Genomic DNA, 26,079 nt, shown 5'->3' with positions numbered 1-26,079 from the left:
CTACCATAAATGTAGATGTTCGAGTGTTCACCCTGCTGCAGTCATCACACTTGGGGTTATCCTGTCGTCAGGCAGTCCCGCAGATGGCCGGATTTCCAAAGTCTTGGTCCGACGTCAGTTGCTGTCATCTCATTCCTGACGTCAGTGCGCCAGGGGTACATTTATTTATTTATTTTATTTTACATTTGTTAACCGGGCTAGTCTGGCTGGATACATGTCCATTTTCAGCAGAGGCCCGAGGAGAAAAGCTCCACTATCAGACTATAACACTACAGTTAAAAAAGTCACTAATAAACTAACAATAAAATAATGACAAAAGGCAAAGTACAATCGCATATACAGTGTTCCTGGGCTAGTCTGACTAGATGACATGTCAAATTTCAGCGAAGGGCTGAGGAGAAAAGCTCCAGTATCATAAAATAAAATTTACAGTAAAAAATCACTAGTCACTAGTCAAAACAACAAATCAAGCATTGGCAAAAAGCAAGATACAGTTAATATACAGTGTTAACTATGCAAGCAGGTAGTTTAACAGTTATTATGTAGTTAGAGAGAAAGAAAAAGCAGAAATGAAGTAAGCAGAAAGTGGAAAAAGTACAGTTTCCGTTTGGTACGAATATTATGGGCATAGTAAAGCTGAGGAGTAGCCAGTAGGAGAAGAGAGGGGGAACAAAGGTAGTGATGAATGCAAAAGGTAGAAGGATATATATTGCAACAGATGCCATTTTCTTCAGTTTTTCTTGCCCCAGATGTCAGGTGCCCTCCAAAAGGTGATCCAAATTAGTACCAAAAGGTGAGAACACTGTACAAACACAAAAACCCTTCAGCTATAAGCAAATACATCAGTAAGGCATAGCAAAGATTTAGCCAGTAGATCAGAGGGGTTGGAGGGAGGGTAACCTGGACTGCAGCAGGGTGAACACTCGAACATCTACATTTATGGTAGGTACAAAACTGTACTATGTTCATCGTGTTACCCTGCTGCAGTCATCACACTTGGGTTGAGTCCCAAAGCTAAGGAAGGGTGGAGACATCACAGAGGGTTAGTGGAGGCAATGAGGCCCTGCAGAACTGCAGTGGCGAAGCCTGCCCTAGACTTAGAATAAAGAGGTAAGTGATGGTGTTTGGTGAAGGTGTGTACAGAACTCCAAGTTGCAGCTTCTAAAATTTCCTTGGTAGGAACCCCCCTGAGAAAGGCTGTAGAGGTAGCTGTTGCCCTAGTAGAGTGGGATCTAATGGTAGGAGGAACTGGTTTCCCATGATGGGTATAGCAGAATCGTATGCAATGGCCTATCCATTTAGAAATGGTTTGCTTGGATATGGCCTTCCCTTGAGAAGCTGTAGCATAGGAAACAAAGAGCTGGTCAGTTTTTCTGAAAGCCTTAGTTTTATCCAAGTAGTATCGAAGCTGCCTGTGAATGTCCAAGGAATGCAGGAGTCTCTCACCTTTGTTCTGTGGATTGGGGAAGAAAGTGGGTAGATAGATGGTTTGATTTAAAGCTACACTGGAAACCACCTTAGGCATGAAGGAAGGATTAGTTCATAGAGAAACTCTGTCTTGATGAAAAATGATGAAAGGTTCCACTAAGTGCCTGTAATTCTGAAACTCTCCTAGCAGAAGTTATTGCCAGGAGCAGGGCAGTCTTCCAAGATAGGAACTGAAGGTCTGCAGAAAAAGCTAGTTCAAAGGGAGGAAGCGTTAGTTTTTCCAGAACAAAGTTGAGGTCCCAAGTTGGTGTAGGGTGGTCTAATTTTTTTTGCCCCTCTGAGGAACTGTCTTAGGAGTGGATTCGAAAATAAAGGTGGATTCGTGTCGTAGTGAGCTGAAATAGCTGAAGCATGGATTTTAATTGAGGAGAAGGAAAGTCCTTTATGCAACATCTCAGCGAGATACTGCAGAATGTGAGGCATATGAAGCTAAGTTGTGTCTTGGCCTTTAGCTTGGTTCCAAGCAGAAAACCTTTTCCATTTGTCCGAGTAAGCCTTCCTGGTGCTTGGCCTCCTGGCTTCTAGAATAGCATCCAGTACTGCTTGTGAAAGAGGGGCTGGTTGGATGCTTAATTGATTTGCCATGCAGCCAGGTTTAAGGTTTTGATTTGGCTGTGTAGAATCTGCTTGTCTTGTTGCGTGAGTAAATGAGGTATTTGAGGCAATATCCATGGTGGGCTGTGAGCCATATTCTTCAATAGTGGGTACCAGTGCCGGCGTGGCCAGTCTGGGGCTATGAGTATCATTCGAGGTTTCTCCATTTTGACCTTCAAAAGAACCTTTGTGAGAAGAGGTAATGGAGGAAAGGCATATGCTGTCAGGTTTTTCCAACTGAGGGAGAGAGCGTCCACTTTCCAAGCTTGATGGCGGAATGTCCTTGTACAAAACTTTGTCATCTGGTAGTTTTGAGGACTGGCAAACAGGTCTATATTTGGTAGGCCCCATCTTTGAGTTATCATTGCAAATATTTGTGGGTCTAGCTTCCACTCGTGGGGATCTTTGATGTTTCTGCTTAGGTCGTCTGCCAATGTGTTTTTCTGTCCTGGCAGGAAGTGAGCTTGTAACTGGACTTGGTAGGCCAGAGCTGTGTTCCGTAAGATTAGTGCTTGCCTGCAAAGAGGGTAGGAATGTGTGCCCCCTTGTTTGTTTATGTACCACATTACTGTGGTGTTGTCCGTCTTTATTGCCAGTTGTCCAGGCTGTAGTAGATCCTTGAAGGCTGTCGGAGCTTTCTGTACAGCTAGCATCTCTTTTTGGTTTATGTGCAGTCTTCTTTGTTCTGCAGTCCATAGGCCTTGAATGCACTGACCTGCCATATGTGCCCCCCAGGCATAGTCTGAGCATCTGTTGTGATAGTTTGCCTGTGTGGGGGAAATGTGAAAGGCTGACCCTTGCTGAGGTGACATGCCTGCGCCCACCACAGAAATTCCTGTTGAAGGCAGGGAATGAGAGATATCACTGTGTCCAAGCTGTGGCTGTGTTGAGACCATACACTTTTTAGGTACCATTGTAATTTCCTCACATGCAGTTTTGCAAATGGTATTATCAGAATGCAAGATGCCAAGAAGCCCAAAGCCTGCAGAATTTTTCTTGCAGTTAATTGGGTCTTTGTTGCCATTGTCTTGAAATATTGAGTCAGTTGTAATTACTTGTCTGGTGTAAGATAAGCCTTCTGGGCCGTTGTGTCCAAGCTGGCCCCCAGGAATGTCATTTTTTGTGAGGGTACTAGTTTTGACTTCTTTTCGTTTACTGTGTATCCCAGACAATTTAGTAGATGCTTTACAAAAGCCAGATGTTGTAAGAGAATGTCTTTTCTTTCAGCTTGGATGAGGCAGTCGTCCAGGTATGGGTATATTTGAATTCCTCTTTGTCTGCAGTATGCAATTACTGGTGCCAGGCATTTTGTGAATACTCTGGGCACAGTAGATAAGCCAAAGGGCAGTGCAGAGAATTGATAATGGGTTGAACCTGCAATGAAACGGAGGTATCTTATGCAACTTTGTCTGATAGGGACATGCAGGTATGCCTCCTTGAGGTCCAACGTTACCAGCCATGCTTCCTTGCCCAACATGGAAAGTAGCTGCTGTAGTGTTAGCATCTTGAATTTGGGAACTTGTAAGTGTTTAGACTTGAAAGGTCCAGAATTGGTCTCCAAGCATTTTCTTTTCTGGGTACTAGGAAGAGTCTTGAGTAAAATCCTTGGCATTGCTCTTGAGTTGGTACCCTTTGAATGGCTCTCATGGCCATGAGAGCTGTAATTTGTTTTTGAGCCTCTGCCCTTTGATTTTGTGGCAGGTTTGGCATTCCTCTTTTTATTGGCAAGGTGTGAAAGTGGAATCTGTATCCTCGTAAAATGATGTCTAGGACCCATTTGTCCTTTGTGACCATGTGCCAGTTGTCTGCAAAAAGTGCTAGTCCCCCCCCCCCCAGGGGGGCTGACAAAAGAGCTTTGTTTGGCCAGCTGAGGTGCAAGCCATTGAGTTTGCCTTCTGGTGGGTTGAGACCTGTCTTTCTCCTCCCTTCTGGGTTGGAGTGCCCCATTGGCGAGATTTATACGGAGCTTGTGGTTGTCCTCTACCCCTTGGGTGCCTGTATTTACCCCTCTGAGGCCTGTCAGTGGCTGGAAAGGACCAATTTTTTGTTGGCCAGTTTCTGCTGAAGCGAGGGGGTTGCACCTGTAGGAAATCTTTGACTGTCTGCAGTGATTTTGCCTTATTTTCCATTTTCTTTAAAACTTCTTCTGCTTTAACACCAAAAAGAACATCCTGTAAGGGAGCATCTAGTAGTTTTGCTTTAACATGATCAGGAAGACTTTGTTCCTTTAACCAGGCATGCCTATGTATAACTGAACCAGTGACAGCTGCTCTGCAGGAGGCCTCTAAAGAATCAAACCCACATTGCAAGGTATGTTTGCCCACCTGCTCTGTGGCGTGCAACAAATCCTGTACTTCTTTCAATTCAGGTTGTTGAGGTAGGGTGGTTATCTTTTGTTTTAATTGAGAGATCAAAAATTGCTGATACTTAAGCATATGAAATTGACAGTTTAGAGCTCTCATAGCTAAAGTGGCTGAGGTGTAAACCTTTTTTCCCCATCTGTCTAGTGCTCTTGAATCCCTTTCAGAAGGTACTGGATTTTTAGCCATGGAAGCTTTAGCCTCCTTGGGACCCTGGGAGATAGTCTCTGGGTCAGCTATTGGGCTTTTGTAAAGAAATTTGTGGGAATCAGGTACTCTGTAGTATCTGTCAGGCTTAGCCAGGGCAGGAGGCAGAGAGTCAGGGTTGAAACTGGATTCTAAGTAGACATCATCCACAATGTCCAAAACAGGAGGGATGGCTAGAGGTCTGTGTTGGGGGAGCAAAATAAACTCTCTGAGCCTTTTCTTGGAATCAGAGTAATCCTGACCATCCCAGTGGAAATGTTCCCTCATAGTGTGTAAAGTTTCCCCAAAAGAGTAATCTTCTGGAGGGGAAGCTGAGGGAATAGAGTCCTCAGCATCAGAATCTTCATAAGGAGAGAAGGAACAGTCTTGGTCCTCAGAGGAATCCGAAGAAATAGACAGTTGTTCAGAGGAAGAAGATTCTTCCTCTTGTCTTGGCCTTTTGTCAGGAGGAGGCTGAGAACCCCTGATAAGAAAAATCAAATCTTCAGCCATCTTAAGCATCTGTTTCTTAGGCATAGGACCTTGAACAGGGGACTGAAGTGAAGCCTTTTTCAATTTGGAAGGAGTCTTCGACTTGGAAAACGTTTTGACTGTAAGAGTCGTCGGACTGAAAACGCATTCAGAAACCGATGGCGTTTCAGAGGCACCGGCATCCGTAGAAGGTAAATCGTCGGTAGGGCCTGAAGTAAAAGGCTGCGTCGGCCTAGTACATTCCGTCAAAATATCTGTTGCGGTCTCGGTTTCCTGAACTGTAGTAGTCAGAGACTGCATCGGAGCCTCACTGATAACCGGAGACCGGATCAACAGAGGCCTAGGAATCGGGCTTAGGCCTGGGCTGACTATCCTTATCCCTGCGCTTTTTGAGCACACCGGTAGTCGGTAGCTCCGACGGCATGTTATAATTAAATTTTCTGCCAAAAAAGTGTTGTGCGAAATCAAATCGTCTTTTAATAGTACGTTTATTAAATCTAGCACAAAAACGACAAGAAGTGACGTCGTGATCAGGGCCTAGGCAAGGTATACAATAAGAATGAAAATCCTTATGAGGTATTTGCTTACCACAAGAAATACAATTGTTAACTTTTTCTGACATCGGTCTGAGGCAAGAAAAGTTTCCCCAACGGGGTACTTGACTTTATAGAAGACTTTGGTCTGAAATTCGAATTTGAACATCTCAGGAGTCGAGGAGTCGGCCGACCGGCACTTGCGAACTGCTTTGGCCACCGCGCGGCAAGAAAGACTGAAGAAAATGGCGGCGGTTGCAATATATGTACCCCTGGCGCACAGACGTCATGGATGAGGCGACAGCAACAGACGTCGGACCAAGACTTTGGAAATCCGGCCGACTGCGGGACCGCCTGACGACAGGATAACCCCAAGTGTGATGACTGCAGCAGGGTAACACGATGAACATCGTAAGTTTTTCCAGAACAAAGTTGAGGTCCCAAGTAGATGTTGGTGCTCTCCTGGGAGGCCTAATGTTTTTGGCCCCTCTGAGAAACTGCCTTAGGAGTGGATGTGAAAATAAGGGAGGATCCGTGTTGTAGTGAGCTGAAATAGCTGAGGCGTGGATTTTAACAGATGAAAAAGAAAGACCTTTGTGTAACATCTCAGTTAAATATTGCAAAATCTGAGGCATGTCAGGCTGAAGGGCATTTTGGCCTTTAGCTTGGTTCCATTTGTCTGAGTAGGCTTTCCTGGTGCTGGGCCTCCTGGCCTCCAGAATAACATCCATAACAGCTTGTGAAAGAAGAGCTGGCTGGTTGCTTAGGTGATTTGCCATGCAGCCAAGTTTAAGGTTTTGAGTTGGCTGTGTAGAATCTGATTGTCTTGCTGTGTGAACAGATGGGTAATTTGCAGTAGAATCCATGGTGGGCCCTGGGCCATATTCTTTAATAGTGGGTACCAGTGCTGGCGTGACCAGTCTGGGGCAATGAGTATCATTCGGGGTCTCTCCATCCTGACTTTCAGCAGCACCTTTGTGAGAAGGGGTAATGGAGGAAAGGCATATACTGTCAGCATTTTCCAACTGAATGAGAGTGCGTCCACTTTCCAAGCTTGATGGTGAAAAGTCCTTGTGCAAAATTTTGTTAGTTGATAGTTTTAGGGGCTGGCAAATAGGTCTATGTCTGGGAGCCCCCATTTTTGAGTTATCATTGCAAATACTTGTGGATCCAATTTCCACTCGTGGGGATCCATGATGTTTCTTCTTAGGTCGTCTGCCAATGTGTTCTTTTTTCCTGGCAGGAATTGAGCTTGCAATTGAACTTGGTAAGCCAGAGCTGTGTTCCACAAGGTCATTGCTTGCCTGCACAGAGGGTAGGAGTGTGTACCCCCTTGCTTGTTTATATACCACATTACTGTGGTGTTGTCTGTCCTTATGATAAGCTGTCCTGGATGTAAGAGGTCCTTGAAGGCTGTCGGTGCATTTTGTACAGCTAGCATTTCTTTTTGATTGATGTGCAGATTCCTTTGATCTGAGTCCATATGCCTTGAATGCACCGTCCTGCCATGTGTGCCCCCCAGGCATAGTCCGATGCATCTGTTGTCATAGTTTGCCTGGCTGGGGGTAAGGTGAAAGGCTGACCCTTGTTGAGGTGACATGCCTGTGACCACCACAGAAACTCCTGTTGAAGGCAGGGAATGAGAGGTATCATTGTTTCCAAGCTGTGGCTGTGTTGAGTACATACGCTTTTTAGGTACCATTGTAATTTCCTCATATGCAGTTTTGCAAATGGTATTAGTAGTATGCAAGATGCCATGAAGCCCATGGCCTGCAGAATTTTTCTTGCAGGGAGTTGGGTCTTTGTTGCCATTGCTCTGAAGTATTTCTGAAGTATTGAGTTAATTGTAGTTGTTTGTCTGGCGTCAGATAAGCCATCTGGGCCGTTGTATTCAAGCTGGCACCCAGGAATGTCATATTTTGTGAGGGCACCAGTTTTGATTTCTTTTCGTTTACTGTGTACCCTAGGCATCTTAGAAGATGTTTTACAAAAGCCAGGTGTTGTAAGAGAATGTCCTTGCTTTCTGCTTGGATGAGGCAGTCGGCCAGGTATGGGTATATTTGAATTCCTCTTTGTCTGCAGTATGCAATTACTGGTGCCAGGCATTTTGTGAAGACCCTGGGCGCAGTAGATAAGCCAAAGGGCAGTGCAGATAATTGGTAATGGGTTGAACCTGCAATGAAACGGAGATATCTTCTGCAATTTTGTCTGATAGGGACATGCAGGTATGCCTCCTTGAGGTCCAACGTTACTAGCCAAGCTTTCTTGCCCAACATGGGAAGAAGCTGCTGTAGTGTTAGCATCTTGAATTTGGGTACTTGCAAGAAGGTGTTTAAAATTGAAAGGTCCAGAATGGGTCTCCAAGCATTGTCCTTTCTGGGGACTAGAAAGAGCCTTGAGTAAAATCATTGGCCTTGCTCCTGTGTAGGTATCAGTTGAATGGCTCTCATGTCCATGAGAGCTGTAATTTGTTTTTGTCTCTCTGCCCATTGATTTTGTGGCAGGTTTGGCATTCCTTTTATCCTTGGCGAGGTGTGGAAATGGAATCTGTATCCGTGTGAGATAATGTCTAGGACCCATTTGTCCTTTGTGAAGATGCGCCAGTTGTCTGCAAAAAGTGCTAATTTTCCTCCCAAGGGAGCTACCAAGAGAGTTTTGCTTGGCAGTTTGAGGTACAAGTCATTGTGTTTGCCTTCTAGTAGTTTGTGGCCTGTCTTCTCCTCCCTTCTGTGTTGCAGTGCCCCATTGGCGAGGTTTGTAAGGGATTTGTGCTTGTCCTCTGCCCCTTGGGCGCCTGTATTTACCCCTCTGTGGTCTGTCAGAAGCTGGAAAGGACCAATTTTTTGTTGGCCAATTTCTGCTGAAGCGTGGGGGCTGTACTTGTAAGAAATCTTTGACCGTCTGCATAGATTTTGCCTTATCCTCCATTTTCTTTAAAACCTCCTCTGCTTTAACCCCAAATAAGACATCCTGCTGTAAGGCTGCATCTAGTAACTTTGCTTTGACATGATCAGGCAGAGATTGTTCCTTTAACCAAGCATGCCTACGTATAACAGACCCAGTAACAGCTGCTCTAGAGGAAGCTTCCAAGGCATCAAAACCACATTGTAAAGTATGTTTGCCCACCTGTTCAGCTGCATGCAACAGATCCTGCATTTCCATGAATTCAGACTGTTGAGGGTGCATGCCCATCTTTTGTTTTATTTGAGACATTAGGAATTGCTGGTATTTAAGCACGTGAAATTGACAATTTAGTGCTCTCATAGCTAGAGTAGCTGAGGTGTAAACCTTTTCCCCCCACCTATCTAGTGCTCTGGAGTCCCTTTCAGAGGGTACAAGATTTTTAGCCAAAGAAGCCTTACCCCCTTGGGACCCTGGGAGATTGTCTCTGGATCAGCAACAGGGCTTTTGTATAGGAATTTGTGCGAGTCAGGCACTCTATAGTATCTATCTGGTTTGGCTGCAGCAGGAGGCAGAGAATCTGGATTTACACTAGATTCTAAGAAAACATCATCCACAATGTCTAAAACTGGGGGGATAGCAAGGGGTCTGTGCATGGGGAGTAAAAGAGACTCTCGGAGCCTTTTCTTTGAGTCGGAGTAGTCCTGACCTTCCCAGTGGAAATGTTCCCTCATGGTATGTAAGGTTTCCCCAAAGGAATAATCTTCAGGGGGAAAAGCTGAGGGAATGGAGTCTTCAGCATCAGAATCTTCATAAGGGGAAAAGGAGTAATCCTTTTCCTCAGAGGAGCCTGAGGAAACAGACACTTGATCAGAGGAGGCATAATCCTCCTCTTGTCTAGGCCTTTTGTCGGGGGTGGGGGTTGGGAACCCCTGATCAAATAAATTAAATCTTCAGCCATTTTTAAGCATCTGTTTCTTAGGCATAGGGCCTGGACCTGGAGACTGAAGAGTAGTCTTTTTTAGTTTTAGAGGAGTCTTAAGCTTAGCATAAGATTTTATGGTGAGAGTAGTCGGCCTGAAGCCACCTTCAGAAACCGAAGGTGTTTCTACAGCACCGGCTTCTCCTACTGCAATGCCGTCGGTAGGGCCTAAAGAAAATGGCTGCGTCGGCCTAGAACTCTCTGCTGGAGAATCCGAAGCGGTCTGGGGATCCAATTCAGCGGTAGCCAGGGGCTGCGTAGGCACCTCATTGAAAATCGGAGAGCCAGTGACCGGCCCAGCCGAGGGCTCGGAGTCTGGCTTGGATCTAGGCTGCCTTTCTTTATCTTTGCGTTTTTTATGCACGCCGGTAGTCGGTTGCTCCGATGGCATAGTGTAATTAAATTTCCTACCGAAGTAGTGTCGTGCGAAATCAAAGCGTCGCTTAATAGTTCGTTTATTGAACCTAGCACAAAACCGACAACCAGTGATGTCGTGGTCTGGGCCTAGGCAAAGGTATACAAAAAGAATGAAAGTCCTTATGAGGTATTTGCTTCCCACAAGAAATGCAATTATTAACTTTTTCTGACATCGGACTGAGGCAAGAAAAGGTTCCCCAATGGGGTACTTAGCTTTGAAGACTTCGGACTGAATCTCAGGTGTCGGCCGACCGGCACTTGTGAACTGCTTTTGCTTCGGGCACCGCGCGGCAAGAAAGACTGAAAAAATGGCGCCGATGCCCCTGATATACCCCTGGCGCACTGATGTCAGGGAAGAAGCGACAGCAATTGACGTCGGACCAAGACTTTGGAATTCGGGCCGACTGCGGGACCGCCTGATGGCAGGATAACCCAAGTGTGATGACTGCAGCAGGGTAACACGATGAACATCTTACCCAATACACTAGTCATAGGTGACTCAATAGTGAGGCACACTGATGTCCCACTCACTAGGCTGAATAAGGGAAAGTTATGGTCAGCTGCCTGTCGGGCGCCAGGATCCACCACATAACGCACGCACTTAGGTCATTCCACAACAGGTACAGATATGACTCTGTCACTGTTCATGTTGGTGTGAACGATCAGAGACGTACCCCCCTGGACTACATGAAGAGAGATGTAGAAGAGCTCTCGGATCTTGTAGCCCAGGCAGGTACAACCCTAGCTCTGAGTAGCACCCAACCATCAACCAGAATGATATGACAGTACCAACAGAAAATGATCGACTTTAACAAAACAATTGGTTAAGTTTCTGGTATCATTCTAAGGGGATCCAGTAACTGTCTGCCTGGGATGACATGATTGACAGACCTCGATGCTTTGCCAGAGATGGCCTGCATTTGTCACCACTGGGATTCCGGATACTGGCCAAGGCTCTTGTTACCCCTATAGTGCCTTTTTAGGAACTGTCCTAAAGACAAAATTACCCTCGTAACAGGTACAAGCAAACAACATCTGAGGATCATGCTACTCAGTGCTACAAGCCTAAACCTCAAAATGCACTCACTCAAAGTACTCCTTAAAATGGAGAACACACACATCTGTGCAGTGACCGAGACTTGGTTCAAGGCTCCAGAGAGCACCCCAGCACTACCAAGCTATAATTCATACCAAACCTTTCAACCCCCTAATCCGGGCCGAAGCACTAAAGGAGGAGGTGTCTCCATATTCATAAAAAATATGCACACCTCCAGACTAGTAGCCCAACATAACACATCAGAGATACTTCAGGTACAGCTAACAGTGGGTAAAACTGCCATCCAGGTTGTAGCCTGGTATAGATCCTCCACCATGTCCCAAGACTCCCACTCCACATTCCTAAACACACTGGAAAATATTACGGTACAACCCAATATCCTTATACTGAGAGACTTTACCCCACCATTAACTGAGAAAATTACTCATGTACCAACAAGTTTGCTCAACGTTTTCTGGAATTCATTAATTCCAACACCCTGGACCAACTCATTCTTACCCCTACCGGGGGCAGAAACATCCTTGACCTGGTCATTACCAACATGGGCGACCGTTGCTGTACACCTGAAATCAGTTCCTCCCTGGTCAGATCTGACCACAAGCTTATCACCATGGACATCCACATCCCACCTACATCCCCACTAAAGGCAACCATCGTAAAAAAAAACTTCTCCAAAGCCAATTTTGGGCTTCTAAAAACAGAGGTGGCAAACTTCACAGCACCCACGCAAATGGGAAATAGGTGCATGACTGCTGAATCATACACCGATGCAGTGTATGAGCACATACACAAGTGCATGGAACAAGGCCATACAAAACAGAGCCAAGACGCTCTCCTCCAAAAAAAGGAAGCCAATCTGGTGGTCTCCTACCATTAACAAACTCTACAACAAAAGGAAAAACTGTTGCAGAAGAGAGTGAAATCCCAAGACTGGAAAAACTCCCTTGTTAGCCTCAGCAAAAAATGGAGATTCCTCATCAAATCATCTAAAGCTAGCTACCGAAAACAAAATTGCTGCAGATTCTAAAGACAACCACAAGGCATTCTATAGCTATGTCAAGAATCTACATGGCAAGACTCAGATCTGCTCTGAGTTACAGCACTACGGCAATACATATACAGAACCAACTGATATTGCCAACATACAGGCCGACGCGTTCAGTGTGAACTTTAGCCCCCCTTCACTCCCTAAAAGGCCCATCACAATAAGTGAGGAATGCCAAGTCCCTATCATCACGGCTACACAGGTAAAAACTGCACTGTCCAAAGCCAAGAATACAGCTTCCATGGGGCCTGATATTATCCTGAACTGTGTTCTAAATAGCTTCATAGGTAGGTACTACGGCCTATATAAGCCTAGCCAAAAAGGTACCCTGGCTTTCACCACCCAAGAAAATTATTTTCATGTGCCTCTGTTGAGCAGAGCCACAGAAGTGATCCCCGGGGTAAATTTCCTATCTCCCATCCAATCAATAAGATTTTTCTTGAAGTGTGCTAATGAGGAGCTTTGTTCGACAGATAGGTAGTCTGTTCCAGAGTATGGGAAGTCTCTGAGATAGGAATCTATCCCTCCAGCATGTTCTGTTTATTGTGGTGACAAGGTTTAGGTCCCTACAGCGTGTAGCTTGGAGGGATTGGGATTTCTTTAAGTGGAGTATGTCCAACAGCTCTGGGTTTGACATAGCTTTGTATGTTAGGCAGAGATCGCCTCTGAATAGGTGATATGTGATGGAGTAAAGCTGGAGTTTTTTGAGCTGGTCTGCGTAGGGCATCTGTTTGAGGCCTGTAATCCTCTTTGTGAGGTATTTCTGCGGCATTTCCAGTTGTTGTAGATGTCTTGTGAGGTACACACCAAAAGGGGCACTGTACTCTACAATGGGTCTAATGAGTGACGAGTAGAGGGGAACAATGACCTCTTCTTCCTGGATGAGAAACGTTTTGTGATGAGGTATGCCACGTAGAAAGATTTCCTGACTACTGTTGTGATGTGATCAAAGTAGAGACTGCTGTTCACCTGTGTCCCAAGGTCTCATCACATTTTCGATGTTAAGTAGACTACTGCCTATGTGGTAGTTCATGGGTACAGAGTTTTTAACAAAAGGGATGAAAATGCACTTTTTGGCATTGAGCTTGAGGCCATGGTTTTGACACCAGGCATCTGTCTCAGTGAGGCCCTTTTGTAGGATGTACACATAGTTAGGAGTTTCGATTATGGCTCCTAGTTTGCCGTCATTTGCGAACTTCATTAGTCAAAGACCTTCTGTGTTAGCCTGTACTTCAGAGAAGTAGATACCAAACAGGAGAGGACCCAGGACTGAACCCTGTGGTACTCCACTTGTCACTGGTCTGAAGTCAGATTTGGAGTCTGCTACTTTCACAGTGTGGGTTCGTGGAGTGAGCCAGTTGGCAGCCCATCTTGTGACATAGGGATTTATACCTAGTTTAGTGAGTTTATCTATAATTCCAGAGTGGGACATGGTGTCAAAAGCCTTGGCGAGATCTGGATAGGCTGTGTGAACCACCTTACCCTCATCTACGGCTTTGGTGACCGCTTCAAAGAAGTCTATCAGGTTTAGGAGACATGATCTGCCTTTTACAAACCCGAACTAGTTGGGGTCCAGAGTTTGGAGATTACCAGTGTCATTGTTTATAAGTTCCATGATGATACGTTCCATAGCCTTGCAGACCAGGCTCATCAGGCTAATGGGGCAATAGTTCCCGGGGTCCGTGGTGGCTCTCCTTTTGTGGAGTGGGATAACCGTCGCTGTGAGCCACTCAGTGGGCACAAAGCCTGAGGCGAGGCTATGATTGAACATGGCACTTAGGTGGGCTGCCAGTGCGTTCTGTAGTTAGCGGAGAATGCAGCCTGGGATGTTGTTAAGTCCCATGGATGCTGTGTTCTTGGCTTTGGAGAGTGTGATTTTTACCTGTGCAGCTGAACTACAAAATGAACTGGCACCACAACCGAGTACCATGTTCAATCACTGCCTCATTTCAGGCTTTGTTCCTACCGAATGGCACACTGCTACAGTTATCCCACTCCACAAAGGGGGAGTGACTACAGACCCTGGGAACTACCGCCCCATTAGCCTGATGCATCTGATAGGTAAGGCTATGGAGCACATCATCATGGACCTTATTAACAGGGACAGAGGGAATCTCCAAACTCTGGGCCCCACGCAGTTTGGGACTGTGAAAGCTAGATCATGCCTGCTCAACCTGAAAGACTTTTTAAAGTCTGTCACCAGAGCTGTGGATGAGGGCAAGGTAGTTCACATAGCCTACCTAGATCTTGCAAAAGGCCTTCGACACCATCCCTCACTCAGGAATCATAGATAGACTCACTAAACTAGGCATAAACCCTTGTGTCATAAGCTGTGTTGCTAACTGGCTCACTGATAGTACTCAAACTATAAAAGTAGCGGACTCTAAATTTGACTACCGACCAGTTACAAGTAGCGTTCCAAAGGGAATGGACCTAGATCCTCTCCTGTTCAGCATCTACTTCTCAGAAGTCCAAGCCAACACAAAGGGACTCTGGCTGATCAAGTTTGCAGATGACTGCAAACCGGGAGCCATTACTGATTCGCCAACTGATGCAGACCTCCGACAACAAGGCCTCACTGCGACAAATGACTGGTGTCAGAACCATGGCCTTAAGCTCAATACCAAATCTGGTGCCCATGAACTACCACATAGGTGGTAGTTCACTAAACACCGAAGGTGTGATAAGAGACCTGGGGACACAGGTTGACAGCAACCTCTCCTTTGATAAACACATTGCCACTGTGGTCAGAAAGTCCTTCTATCTAGCATATCTCATTACAAATGGTTTCTCATCTAGGAAGAAAGAGGTCATAATTCCTCTTTACTCGTCCCTCATTAGACCTATTATAGAATATAACACCCCATTTGGTATGTACCTCACTAGACACCTACAACAACTGGAAAGGACATAAAAATACCTAAAAGGATCTTAGGCCTTAGACATATGCCCTACACGGACAGACTCAAAAAAACACCAGCTATACTCTGTCTCATATCGCCTACTTATAGGTGATCTCTGCATGACCTATAAGGCCATGTCTGACCCAGAGCTGCTAGATATGCTAAACCTAAAGAAATCCCAATCTCTCCACGCCACACACTCCAGGGACCTAAACCTCATTACCACAATAAACAAAACATGCTGGAGGGACAGGTTCCTAACCCAGAGACTTCCAATAGTCTGGAAACAAACGCCCCATTCACATCAAGCAGAGCACTTCACTGGCCCTCTTCAAGAGAAATCTTGACGAGTGGATGGGCAATAGGAAGTTCAACCTGGGAATCACTTCAATGGCCCAGCTTGACAGGGGCATTGGGAACTAACTTCGGGCGGCATGATGCCACGGAATCTTCTTAGGCTAGGCTTGCATAGGCTCCAGGGCCATTAGCCTAATACACACCTATAAACCTTTGAACTAAGTTAGTCCGTTTTCCTCACATCTTTGGTTCTGTGTAGGTAATATCTGTTATTGCCTGTAAAGGTCTAAGGAATGCAGTAACCTTTCCTCCCCCTTGCTAAGGATTAGGGGAAAATAAATGTCAGGTGGACAGACTGGGTCAAAGCTTACTCTTAACGACTTTTGGCAAGAAGAAATCTGTATGTACTAACCCTGTCCCTACTGAAAAGCTAAGGAGGGCTCCTATACACAATTAAACATGAAGTTCTGGCCAAGGTAACACCAGCAAAAAAGCAGTTTTCCATGCAAGGAACCTGACAGAGACAGTGGCACATGGTTTAAATGTATATGGGTTAAATTCTCCAATATAATTTTCAAGTTGCAGAGTGGAGTCACTGCTCTTGTAGGGGTTCTAGATGAACAAAAAATGTCAGAAACTGGACTTTCTACTATCAGTAAAACAAAGTGGTATCCACAGGAAGGCAGGCTGAAATTGCAGGTACCTTGACTGAGGCATAGGATAAACCCTGCCAGAAACTGCTGTGAAACACAGTGAAGAATCACAAACGCCCCTGCTATGCTGAAGTCCTGATCCACTGCTGCCACTACACAGAGAATTGTTTCCATTTGGCCAAGAAAGACTTCTAGCAATACGTATCCTAGCTTCTATCATAATGTTTATTGTCATGCAATATACGTACATGTTTTCTTTTTAACTACATGAATGAACTCCAGCATTAAGTTGCTCACTTCCTGCCTTCCAGGCTCCTAAACATTACTCCGCATGTACTGCTCACACGAAATCCATTTTTATCTATGAAATTAGCTCCTTCCCTTTTCTAAAGGTCCCACCTCCAGCTCTTATCTCCTTTTCAATATCAAGAACATCCTTTTATAATGGAACATATTTGTATTAACATTTTTTAACTGCTTTTTGGCAAATAAAATTTAATAAGGCCTTGTTTTGTCTAGGCAATTCAGATCCTACATACCAGCTCAGAAGAATCTTTATGTTAGTTGCAACTGTTTATTTCTCCAAAATTTTTGTCAAAGGACTCACTAGAGAATTTTTTTTAAAATCTGACAACCTTACATTCACAGAAACACGCCTAAAGTTACCTCTCTCTTCCCCATCACACCTCCAGTATTTGCTATCTATCCAAGGAATAATCTGAAGTCTACTAGGGACATAAAAAGTACCCTTGTGAAAGACTCCATGCAAAAATCCTAAACATTCTGGACTTTTTTGCATAACTGCAACCCTTATAAATTTCTTCACAATGTCCCTTTGCAAAATCTACCTTTCTATTCTCTTTTACAATGTTTAAACACCCAAATAATTCACATTATCACATTCCCAGAAGTACGTGAACTGCGGAACCAATTAATTTATGGGTACATACTTTACTACAATGGCCTTTGTTTTATCTTCCATTATTTTATAGCATGCTTTCCTAACTGTAGCGAAACTGTAACTTAATGGAGCAAGGCACCTTTAATCATTCCATTAAACAAACATCCCCACAACTTTCCAAAAGTTGCTAGAGGACATCATCTTATTACTCAAGACTGTGGGTTTGGCAGCTGACAGCCCGAGGGCCAGGGTTGCTGAAGCACACACCTTTTTTTGCTGTACAAGGCCAACAATCTACTGCCCTTATTGCCTGTAAGTGTACTGCATCTTAGATCCAGTCTAGCTCGCTGTGAGAAGCTTAAACCCTGTACAACTTTTTTAGGTTTCTTAGAAGTATGGGATTTAGAGTCCAGCTCCAAGCCTGAAGGAATAGCGACTACTGCTTGACACTGGAATTACTGTCGCATAAGGGAGAGAGAGAAATTTCAAAGGACAGATCCCTGGGTGAAGGGTCAAAGGTCAGTGTGCCCTCACTGTCTCCATCATAAGACAACTAAGAGAAGGCCTGAAATCTGTGGTCTAGATACTCTCTCTCCATATTCCCAACAGTTTATATCCGTCAGTGGAGAGGTCTTCCCTCCTCCATTTAGCATGTCTGATTTCAGCCATAGTAGAGTTATCCAGACTGGGCTCCAGACTCTGTAAAAATCAAAGCACTAATTAACCCATTCTGCTGGTGGTATATAAGCCAGGGTCTGGAAACCCACCAAATGTTAGCTTAGGGTTGGCAGAGGTGCAGGCCTCAGAGTGAGCATTTTATGGAGGGAGAGGTGGCTGTTAGGCTCTTGAAACACAAGGTGGGGTGAGTCTATGGAGTATGACTTTCTAATCGTGCGGATATCTTCTTCAACCATAAACAGTAAACTGTCATCTTCTAATGGTCAATAAGTAAGGGATGTTTAGGAGCAGATATTTCATTTCCCTCTTCTGTCAAAAGGTTGGGCAGTCTAGTGAGAATGGCTAGTTTAGTAGCTGACTGCATAGTGGCCTACAAAGGCACATTTTCATAGGTTTCAGCCATTTTAAAAGTCAGGCCCAGGAGCTAGTTAGAGTACCTCAAAGCTACTTATGCCTTTAGCTCTAGGATCCCTAACGGAGTCGTCCAACACCATAGTCTCCATCATCTTTCATTCTGAGGAAACATCTGTCCAACCCCATGGCAGAGTTAGGTAAGAAGGTCATAAGCCTGTTCTTTTGTTCATGTTGGCCTGGACGGCCACACAACCTACTGAGAAGAATTTTTACATAGTACAGGTGCTGATGTTTTGTTCCAACCCTAATTAACACACACACACTAAGTAGTTTTTTTAAGCAATATTTATCTTTTACAGATGCAACTGCATACCCAACATCTCTGCGAAGGGAAAATGCCAAACAGATGTCTGCAATTTCTACTTTAAAGGATACAGGAGATGTTACAACACACTATTTATAGGTTCATAGGTAGTTGCTAGGCTTGCAGTCCAATGGACCACTGAGGAGCGTAGCTCAAATTCCTATTTGCTCCCAACCACTGTCTGGTTAAGTGACTTGTTCAAGATCACACAGTAAGCAAATGTGGGTTGAAAGAATCAAACCCTGTACCATATAATCTACAGAGCACAGGCTTAGCCCCACTGTGCCAACTGACAGACTTATACATATATGAAAAAAACAGCTCCCAGCTGGCAGCAAGAAGATAGGGTGGGTGTACTCATGAAAGGCGAGTCACCGTGAAAGTAGGCTCTTGCGCCTTGCACCATCATCCCGCACTCATACCACATGCTATCAAGCACAAGAAAAGGTTAGGTTGCAAAAAAAAAAAAAAAAAAAAAAAAAAACTTCCTAACACAGGGACATATATAACAGGGCAAAGTGATCTATTGCACTCTACAATCCACCTTCCTGCCTCACAAGCTATCCTAGATGACCATCAGTTTGCACTATGGGGTTACACAGGGTGCACTTGAATGACAGGACAGGGAAGTGACGAGGAAGAAGCATATTCCATTGTCATAAAGTCAAGACTTCATGCAATCATTCATATAAAAAAAATGGGTCTACTTCATTTCACTGAAATTCAGTTGTCTGCGCACAATTCACTGAAAGCTCATTTCACTGAAACTCATTTCAGGAATTCAGTATAACCCCTATTCTTAAATGTTTCTTTCAAGTCAGATTTAAGAATAGGGGTTATACTGAAGTTGAACTCCAAAGGGAACTTTTAGGTATGGACGAATTAAGGGAAAGTACAGCACATCCCTATTATGCAGATACATTGACTTTAGATGTTGGAGCTACAGTAAATAGGAATTGAAGTGAAATAAAAATTCAGTTGTTTTATACTAGTGATAGTAAGGCAATATCAAATACTACAAAAAGAAACTGAGGGGGGGTTTGACAGCTGACCCCACAGTTAAGAAAACTGTAGGTGATGTACCTAAATTTGGATTTAAGAACAAACACAATCTGAAAAGATTGCTATGTTTTCCTAGGAACAGAAGCGAACATACGGTACCTCTCAATGTTTCCACTCACCCATGTGGTAGTTGTAATTTCTGTATCTATATTAATTCAAATGGATATTTCATACATCCAGACACAGGTCAGGAATTTAGGTTTACAGTCACAGCTACTTGTCAGACATCGCATGTAGTTTATTTAGCGGTGTGTGATCTATGTTGTTCATTCCATGTAGGAAAAATGGATAGATCCCTTAAAGATAGAATCTGTGAACATATATATAGCATTAGAACGCAGTATTTTAGTGCACTCTCTAAGCACGTGATATCTTATGCGGATACACATACTTTTAAATTTACGGTCATAGATGTAAATGTTCCTACCTTAAGAGAAGGTAATGTTAGGAACTTCACTGAAAGTAAAGAGGTAAACTGGAATCTACGACTTAGAGCTGATAGGGGGTCCAATGAGAAGGCATCTCTGAGACCTACCCTTAAATCTAGGAGAATAGCTATTAATTGATACATTCTTGCTCACATTATATATATATATATATATATATATATATATATATATATATATACATACTTTTTTAATTACCATGTTTATTAAAGTAGAATGTTAATATTTTCCATCTCTCTCTCTCTCTCTATATATATATATATATATATATATATATATATTTTTTTTTTATTATATATGAATGATTGCATGAAGTCTTGACTTTACGACAATGGAATGTATTAACTACTTTGACTGGCTGAACATATATATTTAATGGGTTTCCTATGTGTCTTTTGATGGTCTGACGAAGCACTTTGTCTCAATAAACATACATATATTTTTATGGTTCATCTGTCTGGTTGCTTCACTGCTGTACCCATTGTTTTCTTCCTTGGACTTATTTATTTTAGCAGTGTTGCATTTATCCTGAAGGATGCTACGGTTATTGTGACAAAATTTAATAAATGAGCAAGTCACAATTCTGTGCTGCAACTATGACCTCTGCATTAACATCTGATGTAGTTCAGTTTATATTTAAAAATAAATCTGTTCAGAGAATATTTTTTACAAAATGCAATGGTCTCCCCCCCACCCATCACCATATCCAATATAAAACTCCAGTGTCTGGGCCTGCAGAAGGAATGAAAAATAATCTTTCAAAAATGCAGTTTTCAATAACTCACCTCACCTTTACTAAGGAGGAGCTATGTGCTTACCCATGTACAAATATCAGCTGTCAATATAACAGGAATAGCAATATAACAGGTCCTGCATTCAGTCATAAGTTTGAGTGCATAATTCAGTCTCATCTGTATTGGAACGCATGTCACAGATATGCACATTCCACTCTTACTGATTTGCAGATACAGTCAGACAAACCTCACATGCTTTGACACGAACTCTAGTCAACGTAACATGCAAGTCAAAGAACTTTTAATTAAGCAAACATATTAAAAGTAATCTGTTCAAAAAGAAAAAAGCATTTCTCGCACTGCAGACAACGTATCTTTAGGTCTGCCCTCACTCACTGTACCTACAGTCTAGACATAAAAGTGCACTGCTGCACCTACAGCTGGTACCAGCCTGCATTATCAGCTTTGGGAACACAGCCATGTACAAATCTCAATATTCTGTAACTTGGGAACTCAAAAGCAATTACAGCAATTATTCAGTAAACACACATCCTGTACCTGCCTAAACCCAGTGTCAGCAGTGAAACTGAAAGACTATGACAATGACAAAAAACAATGAAATGAGGAAAAAATATGATCTGGGAGAAATAGCTGAAAACAAATCAAGTCACGTAAATGAATTAAAGAAACTGTTAAAAAACTGCAAGCCAACACTACATAACTGAGTGGCAGTAATAGGCCATCACATGAGGAGAGGATTATGAATTTAAGTAGCACTACCTTGTCTGCATCTGCCTTTCCATCAGGGTAGATCAAACCGAGCTCATCCTTGGCAGACTCCATATTGGAGGATGTTGTGTAGTAGTATCCTGATGTGTTAGCACATGTCTGCACAACACTGCTCGGAATATCAAGGGGCGTGGATGGTGTGGAGGAGCTTGTCAGGGGTAAACTGCTATGAAGAGCGTACGAAGCAGTGGGTTGTGGTGTAGGCACAAAAGCTGATGAAGAGCCATGAGAACTCAGAGGTGTTGATGGTTTTGGAGGATTTAATATCTGTGCAAGACAGAGGCAGAAAAACAAAAAAATAATGCTATAAATGCAAATAATCACACATTGACAAAATATGCAAACATTTACTTTTGCCAACAGGCTTACATTTTTAAATGTACCTCTTTCTTAAGATAACTGCAACCAAAATGTAAAAACTGGCAACACTGTAAATAAGTGTGAAGCAACAACATTTATTTTTTTCATCTACATGCTAAAAATGGAAGGCATATACTTACCATAAGATGGCCCATTTTTCGTAACCACTAGAATGTATTATGCCATGTGCATTAAGGCTGCTTGGCCAACAAAACATTCCCAGGCTACAACTGGACATCATGTACCATATGCCATCTACCCCTCACTTTCTCACTCTCATTCTCTCTTGCTAAACAGTCAGCACAGAAGTACAGGAATAGAACAGAACAGACAGGAAAAGGTATAGAAAAAGGTTAGGTGGGGGGTTAGCAAATTTGGGCCTAGTTACAGATCTGTCAATGCTACGTACATCATTTTTCTATCTAGTACACAGACAAAAGATGGTGGGGTTTAGGACTGGATTATACTATGCTACAGTAATGGGTCAAACACGAGTTAGAATGCTATAAGCATGCTAAGGGAATAAACAAGATACCAGAAAGGGCCAGGGATGAAGAACTCGAGGACTATGTACACGAGTGAGAGAATAAAAAGAGAAGTTACTGGTGATGCTACTGCTAGGCACACAGGCTTCATACTCATGAGGGCTAGACACACCCAAGGTTACAGCCAGCAGACACTTAGTAGCCAAGATTGTGGACAGAACTACAGCCTTAAACACCCTGTCTTCCAGCAAGTATAACAAAATGCTGTAGTTAATGTAGGAGTAACTGACCCTGCAAGCAAACTCCTCAAAACATTGAAAAATAACATATTGGAACCTATCATGCTAGCTTCAACTAAAAGGTAAGACACTGGTTTTGAGTACAATCCTCCAAATGACGACTACATTCAAGGAAAAAGATAACTGGGTTCAAAGAGTACAGTTGCCCAAGTCCTACTTTTCTGTAACAGTACATATTTGAATTTCACACTACCAAGTAGCACATGGGTTCTGTACCTGCACAAAACAGACACTGGCAGCTTTCCAGAGCTCAGAATCCCCTCTGCTGACTGTCTGTGACACGGGACAGGCTAAGTCCCTTCCATCAGTGCTAAGGACTTCGGACCAAAAAAGACCAGAAACCAACCAATCTGCAGTCATAAAATAAGAATACACATAACCAAAGCCAACAAACAACACAACAAGGTTGGACACCATTGCACTACAAGCACAATAAGGCAGACGGTGGGTGGATGCTCCCACTGAGGCACTGTAAAAACTTAAACATTTACTGTTACCGGTGAGTAGGACTTGCACAACTCTATGTTCAGCATTCACACTGCCTCAGTGGCATATGGATACATTCCCAAAGCTTACTGTAGTTGGGACGGATAAGGATCCGCGAGCCCCTGGAGAATGCTCCTTCCAAAGGAACATCAAAAAGTATACAGTTTGTCATGCTTTGCAACGTATGAACACACGACTAAGTTGCTGCCTCTAAAATGTTTCTCCACTCCTTTCTAATATGCCACCAAAGAGGATAAGGCTCTGGTGGAATGCATCTTAACCTTGCCTGGAACAGATTTACCATGGTGAGAGTTGGGGAGAAAAAAAAAAAAAAAAGGACAGGACAAACAAACAATTGTTTGTTTAGAGACGGGTTGACCCTTTTTAGCCCAAGAATAGGACATAAGCAGCTGTTCAATTTCCTGAAGGGCTTAGTTTTGTCAACGTAATACCAGAGCTGCCTGTGCACATCCAGGGTATGCAGAATCTTCTCTCCCTTGATTTTAATTCTGGAAATACAGCTGGGAGACTGATGGGCTTAATTCAGGGTAAATTCAGAAACAACTTTTGACATGAAAGAAGGAATAGTGCATAGAAAAACCCCATCCTTGTGGAAAATCACATTAGGCTTGCCCATCATGAGAGCTTGCTGCTCAAAGACTCCCCTTGCAGTTGTCACAGCAATACGCGTAACAGTTTTCCAAGTGAGGAACATAAAATAAGCCTGACAGGCAGGATGAAAAGGAGATGAGATAAAATTTTCAAGTAGTAAATTGATATCCCAAGGAGTAGGGATTTGCTTTTGAGGGGAGTCTTAAGTGTAACATGACTTTCATAATCTTTTGACCACACAGAGACAAAATAGGGAGTTCATGGGCAAATAAGCTGAGATGGCTACAAGATGCACCTTAATAGATGCCAATGATAAGCTGCTGAGTGACTCACACAAATATTCCAAAACAAGAGGGGGTGGCACCCTACTGGGCCCTCTAACATTGGTTAGGAATCACCTAGAAAACCTTTTCCACTTGTAAACATAAGATTTTCTAGTTGCGGATTTTCTTGCCTCCTCCTACATCTGCTGCACATCCTCAAGGAACAAGTGCCTAAAACTTACCAAGACAGAATCATCCACGCTGTCCGTGGCAATTGCTTTGAGCTTGGGTGCACCACTTACCACTGACACTGTGACAGCAGAGCCAGTATGAGAAAACTTGCTGTAATTGCCATTGGCAATTACATTAAAATAAAACACCAAGTTTGCCTGGGCCAAAACATGGGTCACTACAATGATCTTTGGTAATTATTTCCAAATTTTCAGAAGTACCTCTAGTACAGACGAAAGGACATAATAGTACATTCTCATCCAAGGGCACAAGAAGTCTTTTGTCCTCCAAGCACAGCTGCAAGGATGTCTCAAACAGAATTTTTCCAACTGTTTTGAGAGGAAGCAAACAGATCTATTTGAAGTGTTCCCCTCGTAATTACCAAATCCATGCAGACCTCTGTCCTAGATTTCCAGGTTGTGAGTGTCTGTCTGGGATCTTAATCTGCCAGCCACTATGTTTTGCTCAGATGGGATGCACGAGGCCTGAAGTGGATGCAGTATGACTAGCTCCCAGACCATCATTTCCAACCGGCAAGAGAGGGTATTATCTAGTAATCCCTTATATGTTCAGACACCACATAACCATGGTGCTATCTCTGACCAATAAAAGATCCTGGAGACCATAGGTGGTGAACTTTTAAGGTCTGAATCACTGCTAACGTCTGATGTTTTGCACTTTGTAGCGTCGAACGACTCAATTAGCCTTGCATTTGAACTCACCTGTACACTGTTCCCAATGTAAAATCTGATGAGTCTGTCTGGACTGAATGACCTAGGGTCTAGACAGAGAAGGGTAGGTCTGGATTGAGAGGCATCTGATTCCTTCCACCACTGTAACTCTGATTTTGCAAAATTCAGAACTGGTACCAGGAAATCCAAGGGAAGCAGGTGCTGGGTCCAACATTTTAAGTGCCACTGAGTCTTTCTTATGTGGAATCTGGCCTGTGGAGTCAAGAAAATCACCGATGTCATGAGGCCTAGAATTTTGAGAAATTCTTGCAGAGGCAGCTTCCTGAAGAAAGAAATCTTTGAAAATGTTCTGAACACTCAGGACCATGTCTTCTGGGATAAAGGTCGTACTTTTTTCTGTGACCATCATACACACCAGGAAGACAATTCTTTGTGAGGGTGTGAGGAAGCACATTTGTAAATTTAACTTGAAATTAGAAGAAAGTGACATGTGATAAGCATTCTTCAGGTGTAAAGTAACCATGAAAGAGTGGTCTGGAAGAAAGGGTAGGATCATCTGCAGAGTGAGCATTCTGAATTTGGGTACTTTCAGAAAGGTATTTAGGTACAAAGTCTCCACGACAGACCATTTTTTGGGTAACAAAAGATTCTTGTTTAAAATCCTTTTCTTTTTTTGTGGTGCAGGAACTGGTTCTATAACCCTACTTGCAACTTGTGAAAGTGTACTTGTAGAGAAACAGGTGCACCTAGTTGGGGGGGGGGGGTACTTCCCAGAAGGGAAGTGGATTTTCTGTCCACTGTCAAGAGCATCTTCAATGAATTATTCTCAGGATCCACTTGTCCCAGACTGCCTGTGGCCAAGCTGCTGAGTTGGGCTAAAGCTTTGGGGAAGAAGGGACGGATGCCCTGAGTCTTGGCAAAGTCATTTTTTGGCAGGAGAAAGATCTTTTTTTTTTTTGGACTCGCTTTTATTTGGTTTTGAAGCATTATCCTCCTGCTATTCTCTTGGTATCCTGACTCTTGTTAGGCTGGGATTTTTGTTTGTTCCACCCTTTGAAAGTGGATGCCTTGTTATGCATCAATTTACCTCCAACTGCTTGAGAATCTGGGTAGCAGTAGGACCAAACAAATTCAGAACTTAAAGGAGCACTCAAAATCTCATTTTTAAATCCTCAAAAAAATTCTGGTTGTGTAACTAAACAAACCTCAATACAACAGAAGTGGCTGTATTTCTAGAAATAGTGTCCACACCTTACATAGCATGTTTCGAAACTTGTGTAACATTAGAAACAATTTCATTCATATAACACTTCTGTTCAGCACATAAAGATACAGCAAAATCATCTCAGCTATAAGCACATTGCAAAATAAACTTCCACATGAAGCCCTGATAATTTAAAATTCTAAAGACTAAA

At 43.3% G+C, this 26,079-nt stretch overlaps 1 protein-coding gene across 2 annotated transcripts in view; it reads right to left on the bottom strand.

Annotated features, from left to right (window-relative positions):
- The window catches only part of LOC122811010 (splicing factor, arginine/serine-rich 19-like), a 1,664,860-nt gene that overhangs the window by 251,574 nt on the left and 1,387,207 nt on the right, over window positions 1–26,079 (bottom strand). For both annotated transcript variants that reach the window (XM_044082522.1, XM_044082523.1), the window contains exon 7: window positions 21,228–21,503. In XM_044082522.1, the coding sequence (XP_043938457.1) occupies window positions 21,228–21,503 (276 nt within the window). The remainder of the gene's footprint in view (window positions 1–21,227; window positions 21,504–26,079) is intronic.

The sequence above is a fragment of the Protopterus annectens genome, chromosome 9.part0 (genome assembly GCF_019279795.1).
Source record: "Protopterus annectens isolate FY-2018-M chromosome 9.part0, PAN1.0, whole genome shotgun sequence".
NCBI classification, from domain to species: domain Eukaryota; kingdom Metazoa; phylum Chordata; order Ceratodontiformes; family Protopteridae; genus Protopterus; species Protopterus annectens.
Note: the sequence above shows the minus strand (reverse complement) of the source record. Positions and strands in the feature narration are given on the sequence as shown.